At 31.6% G+C, this 12,118-nt stretch overlaps 1 protein-coding gene across 3 annotated transcripts in view; it reads left to right on the top strand.

Annotated features, from left to right (window-relative positions):
• Positions 1-12,118, top strand: part of FAM172A (family with sequence similarity 172 member A) — a 421,563-nt gene that overhangs the window by 162,100 nt on the left and 247,345 nt on the right. For all 3 annotated transcript variants that reach the window (XM_036846745.1, XM_036846746.1, XM_036846747.1), the window contains one exon: positions 7,674-7,892. In XM_036846745.1, coding sequence (XP_036702640.1) covers positions 7,674-7,892 — 219 coding nt within the window. The remainder of the gene's footprint in view (positions 1-7,673; positions 7,893-12,118) is intronic.

Below are 12,118 nucleotides of genomic sequence, written 5' to 3'. Positions count from 1 at the left end.
ATTTAAAAGGTTACAAAGAAACCATAACTCATAAGTAATTAAATTATTTAGCAGAAGAAGTATGAGAAGATCTTCTGACATAGGTCACTGTGGAAAGGGGAATTCATAGCTGTACTCAGTTGCACCTGTTTGTTAGGAGGTAGATGTGTTTAAAAGATTTTCCCTTAGATTATGAAATGATTTTACTTGTTAAAATATCTGGATGTATATACAATGTGCATGTACACACAAACACACAGACACACACACACACATTCCTAAGAGGTACACTTTCCTTGTGATGGAGTAAGTTTAAATAATACTCGTAACACAAACCACAAACACAGCTTACTATTTATGAGTACTCATCCTTGAAAGTCTAGCTAGATTGGTTTTAGAAATATTTTATAATGCTTTTTTCTTTTTTTTTTTCTTTTCATATTCCTCTTCCTGTTGAAGAATAACATGACTTCATGTAGACATTTTAGGAATTTGTACTTAATTATGATTTGGAATTTTCTACTGAGTGGAAATATCTTAAAATAAAAGGTGACCATAAGTATAGCACTGTACCTAGCATAGTGCTTGGTAGATAGTAGCTGCTTATTAAATACTTGTTGTATAAAATCAGTGTTTAAAGAATGATTGACTCAGTGAATACTTGGGATCTTTCATTATGTCCTCATGCTTGCAAGTGGACTTCGGAAACACAAGCAAAGCACTGATATATTCTTGAAAAAACAACAAAAATATTTTAGACATGCTATTTTAATTGAGGGAATAGAAGAGAAAGGTGACATATTTTAAGATAAAATGATTTATGTACCACAGTTCATAAGCAGGTTTTAAGAGTAACTTAAAAACAATATGTTTGTATTGTATATGATTGGGTAAGAGTGATATTTTGAAAGACCATGTGCCTACCATCTATAGCTACAATATTTACACAATTTTATAATGCTAATAAGTTAAGAGAACATTTAAGACTTTAAACCATAAAGGCATAGCTAGCATGCAGAACAGTACATTTCATAAGATAAATTTGTCCATTCAAGTCGGCTTGGGAACATGTAATAAAGGAGGTGTGTCCATAGGGTTCCCTGTATCCACTTAGGCATTTTGATCTGTCACTGACTGGGCAACAGTTGTAACTTGTTACTTCTTTTAGTTTAATGTATAAATGTGTGGGTGTATGTTTGTGTCTTTTTATGAGAATGAGAAGCAAAGAATATAAAATATTTCATAATGCTGTAGTATTAAATCATATTTCTGCCATTTATAATGAATGGTAAATGTTTTTTATAATGCTACTGTACATTTACGGAATGCTTTGATAAGTAAGATATTGATGATTTGAAGAGAAATTTGTGATATTTAAGCAACATAACGTTCTAAAGCCTAGGAAAAGTTAGAAACAGAGCAGGTGATAATGTGAGTAAGTGCAAAGTGAATGTTTTAAAATAAATAGCACTTGGTTGACCTGATGTCAGAACCGGAGACAAGGGTGTGTGTTTGTCAATATATCCTTCATGTTTTACAGACTCCTAAGGGAACAAGGGAAGATACAATTTCACCTTTTCTGTGCCAAAACATTTTAATTATATCTTCTTCCAACTACAGCGGTTCAGTAACCAAGGAGCTGACATTGATGCATGTGTTGATAAAGCTGCAAACATTCAAAATGAGATTAACAAAGATTTTGAGCAAAGGGTGACAGCTAATTTTGCACAGTATTCTGCATCTAATTCAGGCCAGCGTAATAATAGAATATTTTATAACTGTTTTGTTATTCAAAAGGACTTTTATGATGCATTTGTGTTTGTGGATATCTTTGTAGCATACTCAAAAATTATCTATCCTATGGCTTAAAACTATTTGCATCTGTGTTATAATGCTGAAACAATATTAAAGGGGAAAAAAGCCTCTTATAATAAGTTTTTTTTGTAATTGTACTTTATCCTTGGAACTCTTTGCATTTACCTTAATTTATCCCGGTACACTAGCTAGGGAAGGTACAGAGATGACAAACATATATTTTCTAATATTGCTTAGTATGCACTAATACAATGACCAAGAAAAGTTATATTCAACTTATTTAATTAATAAAACTGTAGTTTCTTTATGTTCTTGAGCTTCTTTGAGCACGTTTCAGTGTATTTCTTTTCTCTTCTATTCTCTACTTGAAAGCAGCTGACAGTCTTCTTTCACTTTTCTTTTTGTTTGTGAAATTTTCTTTTCTTTTTTTTTTTTTATCCACTCTCTTCTCCATCTGCTTTCACTTTTGTTTGCTTGGGCCGTCTCTCATCCCAACTTGATAATGAGGAATGCAGTGTGACCCTGACCTCTATCAGCCCATGCATGACCTTCTGACTCTACCATATAACCTTTGACCTTCTCTTTGACAGCTTGATTAATTACCCTGTGTTATGATTTATGAGTAAGTGCTATGTAAAAATAATAGACAACAGGTGGTCCTCTGAAAACTTTTTGTGGCATGTTTTCTTTTACTGACTAACTTGATGAGCTATTTGAAGTTGGAAACTTACTGGGATAATCTATGTTGGTTCACATTATGGTATTTTTATACCATGGAACACAACATTAGAATTTAGGGGGCTACAAGTCAAAGCATGGTCATGACAAACATTTTACAAAATATTAGCAGGGTGCTGTTATCTAAATGCAATTGGGAATAAGCACAAAACAGAGTCAAGTGACATTTCAGACGTTTCAGTCCCAGGTCACGTCTTGAGAAAATTGCTGAAATAATGGAGGGGGCATTTTTCAAGCAGAGCTGCAGCTCCAACAGCTATGTTTACTTTAACGCTTCACTAGTGACTTCTGATTGGTTGTCATGACCTCATTTCACTGTTGCACCTAGGATGTTGCAACAGTGACATATACATACCCTTCTTGAGAAAAAGATGGGAAGAAACACAACATACATCTTTCAGAAAAGATGAGTGGACAGTGGTTTGTCCATTTTAACCATGGGTTGATGTAGTTTATAGATAAGACACTTCGGGTTTCAATTCCCTTGAGGATGAGCACCTATCTTCTTTCAAACCAAGCAGATAGAATGCTGAACGTGAAAAATATGATTGATAAATCTGTGTAAAATGATCTCTTACGGAGCCTTGCCTGAAGACCAAAACAGATAGTTCCGTAGGTCAAAGGATTCTACTCTGGCCCCTGACCTCTTTGGTCACATGTGGCTTTGCAGTATTGGCAGGTTAATATGTAGAGCTGAGTACTTTCAGCTGATTTTTTATGTAGCCAACCACAAGAGATTTGAAAAGATGTAGAATTTGCTCCTATTTTCCGATTTCCTTATAATTGGTAATTAATAGGCAAATTAACTTAGATAAATCTTCAGTTTTGGCAAGGTTTCATTGGGGTCAAAAGTACATTCTGTTTCTGGCCAGGCATTTTAAAATTTTATCTATTTGTAGAATCTTCTCCATAAGTACATTTCTGTACTGATTTAATTTCTTAAGCAAGATTTCCTCTTTGGTTCTTTGTGTTTGGCATCACCTGTCTGTTCTAGACCTCTGACCTAAGCCATCATTTGTTGATTGAATGATAAATGAACTATTATTTATTAGTAAGTGCATCTATAGACTTCAAAGTAAAGGAGGCCCAGAGGACTCTGTATTCTGTTTAAATCGCAGCAAGCACTGTGATGAATAAAATGCTACATCAAGCAATAAAATTTTGGGAGTTTCTGATTAAGATCCCATGGCTTATACCTTATAAACACAGGTTTAATAATGAAACTATAGTTATAGCTACAAAAGGGTAGAAAATAGGATTAGGTAAATTAAAGAGATAAAACTTACTTTTACCGATATCTGTCCTCTTGATCACCTTGATCTTCTATTAGACTGTGCGATCAAACATAAGAGTTAATTAACAACTTTATGTATGCTTTGTCTCTTGAAATGTTGGATATTGGAATTGATTTGGGTGAATCATTACAAAAGATGCCAGAAGTTTTATTTATTTAGTTGTAGAATGTTAGATAATCAGTTTGATCACTTTATCTTGGTAAAGATAACAGAACTTTCCATGTACATTTGAAATGACCTAACTTTTCATCTTAGGAGAAATTTAGCATGCTTAAGGAATAATTAAATTAAAAATACTTCAATATAAAATGTTTAATGTTCTAAGCATTAATTATGGAGATCTCCTTTGGAGTGGCAGTGCACAGTTCTTTTATGATATTATATTTGACGCCTGGTTTTATAGAGTAGTTTTGTAAAACTTTATGGGTACATTTGTTAAAGGTTAAACTAGGATCTCTTCTTACTTATTTCTGTGTGTACTGATTGAGTTACTTGGGATAGAAAGAATTGATTTTTAAAATGATGTTTATTCTCTTTTTTTAAGATATAAATTGATATCATTCTATTTAAAACAGTTAAATTTAACTGCTGGTTTGTGGTCTGCTTTGTTTACTCTGACTATTTACTTTGACTCCTTAGTTTACATATATTAATGTTAACATGGCAAAACTCTTTGTAGCTTTATTATGTAAAAGGATTTTTTGGACAATGTTTACATGTGGCAGAGAAAAAGGAAAAGATGAAGTTTTACTACATATCTTTAGGTGGGATAGTTAACTTTATTTTGTTGCTCCAGCTTTCTCCTCCTCATAAAATGGTTATGAATGGTCTCTGTGAATATTACATTAATTATCAGGAAAATTTTATTTGAAAAATGTAAGTTTTTTACAGAATGGTAATTGAATTTGCAAGAGAGACATTTATTAAAATTAGCTCTCATTTCCACAGAAAATGTTCCTGAATATTTTTTGATTGTTATTTCATTAATTAAATTTGCAGATGAAATATCTAAATGATAAAATATTTTCTGAATAAATCAAATGTTTAAAGAGAAGCATTCATTGTTGAAATTTATATGATAAAAATTCTTTAATTGATTTATATAGTCATGATTTAAAAATAGAATCATTTTTCATCTGTTGATGCCTTGGTGAAAAATTGACATTGTGTCTTTATAAAATTGGACAAATGAGTCATGTAATTTTCAGTTACATAATCGATAACTTAGACAAATACTACTACTTTGATGATTTATGTGTTTCTGGTTTTTATACTTATTTAGATGGGGCATATCAAATTTCATAGTTCATTTAAAATCAAGTAGGCACAATAATTTCTCAATCTATGATTTGCAAAAATTGAAGTAAAAACTTCTGCTCAAATAAATCTGGCATTATGAAAATATGATTTCTAGTGATTAAATTATAAACTAGGATGATAGTTTTCTCATTTTTGGTGACTATAAATTTTGTCTAAAGAATTTACCTTTATTTAGAGTTTATTCATTGTGCAAAGGTGATGTTCATGTTCTATCAATTTATTAAAGTCCCACTTTGTTACCTTGAGTTTGAAATTTTTCATATTATCATTAAAATGTAATATATCACTATTTTCATCTCTAAGAATTCTGAGATTCTGTTTTGGTCTTGCTAACCCTACCTCTTGTAAGTATGAAAGGCTGTGTGTGTGTGTGTGTGTGTGTGTGTGTGTGTGTGTGTGTAAAGTTCAGTTCACTGAGAGAAGGCAGGGAAGAAACATGACAGGAGACCGCTTACTCACGGTACAGAATCTAGTAAGGAGGCAATTTTCTTTTTGGCCTATGGTGACCTTTTTTGACTATGTTCCTTACACCAGAGGCAGTGTACTGAATGCCTCTATTTCAGCCTGTTTAGCAGAGTGCAACAGTGTTCTTTAACTTACTTTTGGTGGGAGGAGAAGTTATAGCTGAAATTTGAGAAGGGCGTGAAAAGTTGTAAGAGGCACAAGGAAGAGGGGAAGGAACTTCCTTCAAATGTGATTTTAATAACTAGTCAAGTGTGTCCAACTGTAGAAAATCACCAAGTGACAATATGTCTACCTGACAGTGATCACAATGAATTACAAGACTTTTGAATAGCTATACAGATTAGAATAAAGCAGAACCAAATAAAATATCTTTTGTTGGTAAAACTTTGACTTACCAGCTAAGAAACTTAAAAAAAAGATCTTGTCTTGTGTTTTGTTAATGAACATTTAAATTAAAAAATTTGTAAAGTGTTTTATAAGCCTTTCATGAACAAGGTATGAAAGGTTTTATTTAAACACATATTGAGGAATATGTGGTATTCTGTTAATCAGTTTGGTATATATTATTATATAGTTTTCATATGTGTAAGACAACTATATCTTAATTAACAGCCCTATCACTAAAATCAGAACTTCAATGATCTTGAAAATCTCCAAACCATATCATGGTTTTAGACAATAATATCAACTGGTTAGGGGGGAAACTGAAACAATCCCAACGAAGTTTGTATGTAGTTTGTGGAATCAACTATTAAAAAAGCCAACAATGTATAGCAATGTAGCATATTTAAAAATAAGGATAATTGAGTCTATGCTAATATTGGCTTGTATTACTGCTCTCAGTTTTTTTTTTAATTATCATATGTTTGGTTTGGCAAAAAACAATTAAATTTAAACTTGATGTAGAAGATTCTACAGTTACAGTTTTGGGAAGAGTATGTACTTTTCTTTTTTTTTTTTTTTGTTAGGATGAGAATTTTTTAAGCTTTATTTTTAAGAGCTGTTATTTTTTAAACATAATATAACACATGTTTTAAGTATGACCTTACAAGATTTTACCAGACAAAATAGGGACACCCACAGTACAGAATTGAATAGAAAAGACAAGATATAAATAGCTTCAAAAATTTGTGTGGCTTGTCAGTGGTAATTGTTTATCCTTCTCTATTTTCTCATGGTTCGATTATTCCATCAGTTACAATATAAATGCGAAAAGTTTCCTTAATTATAACCATAGAAAGGTTTGCCTTGCTAGAATTAAGTCAGACAGGAAAACATGTTTTTAAAACTTTACAAAAAGTTTAATAGCTCAATAAGCTGTATTTTAAATTCTGGAACTTGTTTCCTGGCACTAGTTCTTAATAAAGAGAAATTTTTATGGTAGTTGAAAAATAAAAGAAATTTCAGGATTAAAAACTTGGTTGCATACATTATAGTAAGACATTATTTTGTTTTGTGATTTGCGTGCCTTCCTGAAAGAAGAGAGGTGAAAAAAATCCAATATGCACAGGTAGACATTCTGTGTTTCTGATAATAAAGACATGTAAATCTGTAGGCTGTTTACTCCTTGTTAATTGCTTATTCTTTTTTTAAGTTCAAACAAATAAAAAATACTCATTAAAGTGCAACTGTAAAGGAACAGAAATCCAGCAAAATGTGGTTGGAATTGTAAACTTCAATTTCAAAGAGGTTATTTTCTCAAAATATGTATTATAAATATTAATGTGGTTTGAAAGTGTACTTGTTATTTGATAATTTATTTGAATCATTTTGGGGGTTCTGGGAGATCTAGTACTTTTTAAATTTAAGCTTTATTATTTTAATGTGTTACAATTATGTCTTTTTGATCTTATAGGCAGTCTATGCTTATTTCTACACACAATACAGGCAAATAATTTTAAATCACTTTCTGTTGGAGAAATTAAAACTATAATCTATTATAAAGGAATATTTTAGTGAATATGTAACTATATTAAATCACTATGAGATTTTAAGAACGTTTTTATGAATTGTAATGATTTCTAATATTAAATTATGCTGCCTTTTTTGCTTTCAAAACAGGAAGGATATGGAGTAATAGTACTGAATCCCAATGAAAACTATATCGAAGTAGAAAAGCCGAAGATACATGTACAGTCATCTTCTGATAGTTCAGATGAACCAGCAGAAAAACGGGAAAGAAAAGATAAAGTCTCTAAAGAAACAAAGAAGCGACGTGATTTCTACGAGAAGTATCGTAACCCCCAAAGGGAAAAAGAAATGATGCAGTTGTATATCAGAGTAAGTAATAAGCAAGATCATTACTTTCCTTCATTATTTCCTTTTCTTTTTTTTTTTTAAATCACAACAGCAACTAACATTTATTGAAAATCTTCCATGTGTTCAGACCTGTTCTAAGCAATTTTACATTCCTTTTCTTTATTTATATTTATTTTCTTAAATTATTTTGTTTATTTTTTTTAAAGTGTTAATTTTTAAATTTTTAAAGATTTATTTCCCAAGGGTGTTATTTGAAATGTTTTCTGTTTTTTATTCAAAGTAACAAAACACATTCTTATTTCAGTGTGATATTTTATTTAAGTCTCAAAATCAATTAATAATGCACTGTACAAACATCAGTCTTTGTCTTGGATGGTTATAGTTTTAATGCATTGTTTTCCTATGAGCAACCATCCATCCACAGTTTCTCAGCTTAACTTCTGAAGGCTGATGGAGGGAGGAAGAGTAATTAATATCTTAATAAATATTTAAGCTAGAATAGTTTAGGAATAGTGTAATGAGGGAACTCTGTCCTTCACTCTTTTCTTATCCAGTGAACCTTTGCACTTTGTAATGCTAGCAGCATGGGATCGTTATAGCAGTGCTGCCCAAGGAGTTCTAATTCTATAGGGGGCACAAACAATTTTATTTGCCCTTTGACACATTCTGCTTGATATACCACTGTGCATTATATATATGTGACAGATTCATGCAATTTTCAAAGCCCTTATTATGGGTGCTAGAAATATAATTTATTAGTACAGTATGTCCAAAATGCTATTGGGTAAGTAAAATAGTAAATTGATATGTTCTTCAAAAGTGAGCAATTCAGAACATTTAAATATAGACAATTTAACGTTTTATAGATTATACTGTGAGATAGTAATAAAGTTTCAGATTATTCAACTTGAGCTATTTTTACATTTACTTTAAAACTCATTAATAAAATATTTCATACCACCTTTGAGGCAAAATATGTAGCTTTCTAAGTTATTTTCTTTATTTTACTTCTAGTTCATGGCATAATTGCTATACTTTTGGGAATTGTACTCCAAACGTTCAAGACATTTGATTATAGGTCAGTCTGTTGAGTAAGTTAGGACAGTTAAGCAGCATATAAATTCTCAGGACCCCCCAAAATATGTCCAGATCAAGACTACCTAAAGCATGTCATACAATGAGTCACGCAAAAGTTAGGCAGATTACAGTATTTAAATTTCTGAAAAGCATCTCACTATTTAATATATTGTTTGAAAAACAAAAACAATGATTAGATTTGGAATTCATAAGTAGCTTGCTCATGTAGTTATATTACTGCCTTTCTTCGCCATGACTGCATCAGGGTCCTGATGTCACCTTCTTCTCTATTGGTTGTCCTGAGCTTCCTAATTAATATGATCCAGTCTGTCAACCACCATCTTAAGATAGAATTAAAAAAAAAAATTCCCCCTGATATCTGGATTCCAAAAATGAATTGTATAAGTTTTTGAAATATACAAATCATTCGCAATATTCAGTTTCGTATGTGAAATGCAAACAAAAAGTGATTTTGCATATTAAGTTTTTTACTTCTTGAACGGTTTCCTTTATTTGCCTGTGATATGTATGTACAGATTAAGCATCTATTTCTGACATCTGTCTTTTAAGTTTTATTTCTTTTCTATTTTCTCTTTATCATGTCACTATTGCTTTAATTTTTCTCTTTTGTTCTCTTGTATGTGTGTATTTTCTTTATTCTTTTTTCACGTCTGTTTTATTTCTGCATCTATTTTTTTCTTATACCAAGGGAAAAAAATCTTTTTATGTTGCTTCATTAAGATCTACCTTTCCCTTTGTCTTTTTTTCTTTGTTTTATCTCTTCTACACTCCTGCTATTTTTACTTCTTATCATGTCTTTTTGCCTCTTTTTTTCTTGTCCCATTTCATTCGTCTAAGTTTTTATTGAAAGCACTAAGAGACAAAAATAGACTCATGTAGATAACACAGCTTTATACCTGATAGTCTTAGTTATGAATGTTATTTTTCTCAATAAACACCCTTTCTCTTAAAATCTTCCAGAATTGTGCAAAATAGCAGAGCTAAGCTGACACTCTTCAAACATACTTCTAGATAGTAAGGCATGAGCCTGTAGTGGGAAAGAGAATAATGGTTCATTTTGTGTCAGGTGCCTTAATCCTTAGGTAATTTTGATCCACTCAAGAAGTGACTTCTAGTACTCTCCTTTCCTCTACATATCTCCAAATATGTATTTGTAATTTTCAGACACAGAGCATGTATGTGATGAGGATGAATTAACATTTATTTATATACTTCTTAATCATTTACATTTTGAAATCAATCATCTGTTCTTTGGAACAACCCCATGAGCTAGGTAAATCAAATAATTTCACCCTCATTTTATAGTTAAAGAAACTGATGCATAGATGGTACATTTTTGTCTAGGATCACATAACTACTAAATGATGGAACTAAGTGTTAAAACCAGTGCTTCTGATTACTGTAGATTCTTGCTCTCTTTCCTCTTTCATTGTTCTAACTGGTTGAAAATAAAATATGTATCTGAAATATTAAAATTAAACCATTATAATAAAAGCATGATATGATACAGTAAACTACGTTTGATGATTATATAGATTTTTGACCAGTTATCATTTAATGGACACTAGTAAATGTCAGTAAACAATTTATTTATAGTATGTTTATAATATATAAATAATAATGTTAACACATTGACCAGGGGATTTTTGCAGAAACTAATGCCTGTGGCCGCAATACATCTCCAGTCAAAAATGTGTTAAAAAATTTAATATGATCAATAATATTGATCCCATTTTACAGATGAGGAGACTAAGAGTCAATACTTAGTAAATTTCCTGAGGTCACATAGCTCTTAACGTAAGGTCCATGGGGCAGGGACTTAGTCTGTTTTTTTCATTGCTGTAACCCAGAGCCTAGAACAGAACCATAATAAATATTTGTAGAACAGAGGCTTCATAATAATTTTTTATTTGATAAATAAGATGGTAGAGCCAGGATTAAAATCCCAAACTACTACTGCTTTTTCTAATATGTCTTGCATTATTAAAGTGTACTACTTGATCTTCTGTGAGGAAACATTCAAAGAAACCAAAATGAAGAAAAATTACATTGTGGCTCCCCTACCCAATCCAGTAACTGAGAAGATATTCTGAAAATTAATGATAAAAAATCGGTTTGTCATGATTTATTTGATACCTTGATTGACCTATACATTTTCATCTGAATATATAAAAGTGAGATACCCTATTTTCTTTTTTTAGCTATATCATCATGATGCTAAAATTATGGATGAAAATGGAAATATTTATGCCAACCTATTGCTATTTCTGTTTTACACACTTGCTCATAAGAGTACAGCCAGGCTGTTGTACTTGCTGTACCCTGTATACACTTTGTGCTTTATGGGATCTGTAACTTTGCTTTTCTGTTCTTTCCCTTAATCCAGATTCTATCCATGTTGTAGTGCCCAGCTGAAATCCCACTCATCCACACCCATCATAATCAGTGACCTCTCCTTACTAAGACTGTTGGGAGTTGTTATGATTAGTTAACTTGTATGGAATTTATCATGTTCTATCTTGAGCTATCTCTTTTGTCTCATAATATTATTATCAATTTATCTTTCACGCCTTTCCACTATAGCCCTACAATTCTTTGAGCATGCTTTATAGATTTTGGAATTGCATATCAATCCTTATGAATAAGCAGATAGGAGCCAGTTTTTACGGTAGTACAGTGCATCCTGCGAGAAAAGTCAGGAACTGATGCTAAATCTACTCACTAAGATCCAATCCCCTGGAAGGAGACCAAAGCAAAAAGACTAGGCCTTAGTCTAGAGATACCTAGATAATGTGACCTGCAGCATAGGAATGAGGGTTATTCTGGTATCAAACTGTAGCATAAGAGGACAAATATTTAGACTAAGGAAGAAGATCAGTAAAAGAACTTTATAGTATGTAGGTGGAATATAGGCAAAAGTGATTTGATGCTGATCTATGTAATATTGTGTTAGAATTGCTTGAATATATCTTCCCTAAGAAACTTAGTTATGGGCTGTAGTGATAGGAAGTAAAGTAGAGGGATTAGACTCAGAATATTAAAAAAAGTAAAACTACTAGAAGTGGAGGGGGAAGGGAGATCACATGGCCACAGAAGGAAAAATCCAAATGTGGAGGAGACATTTAGAGAATAGGAATCTTGGCAGAGCC

The sequence above is a fragment of the Balaenoptera musculus genome, chromosome 3 (genome assembly GCF_009873245.2).
Source record: "Balaenoptera musculus isolate JJ_BM4_2016_0621 chromosome 3, mBalMus1.pri.v3, whole genome shotgun sequence".
In the NCBI taxonomy this organism is placed as follows: Eukaryota; Metazoa; Chordata; class Mammalia; order Artiodactyla; family Balaenopteridae; genus Balaenoptera; species Balaenoptera musculus.
Note: the sequence above shows the minus strand (reverse complement) of the source record. Positions and strands in the feature narration are given on the sequence as shown.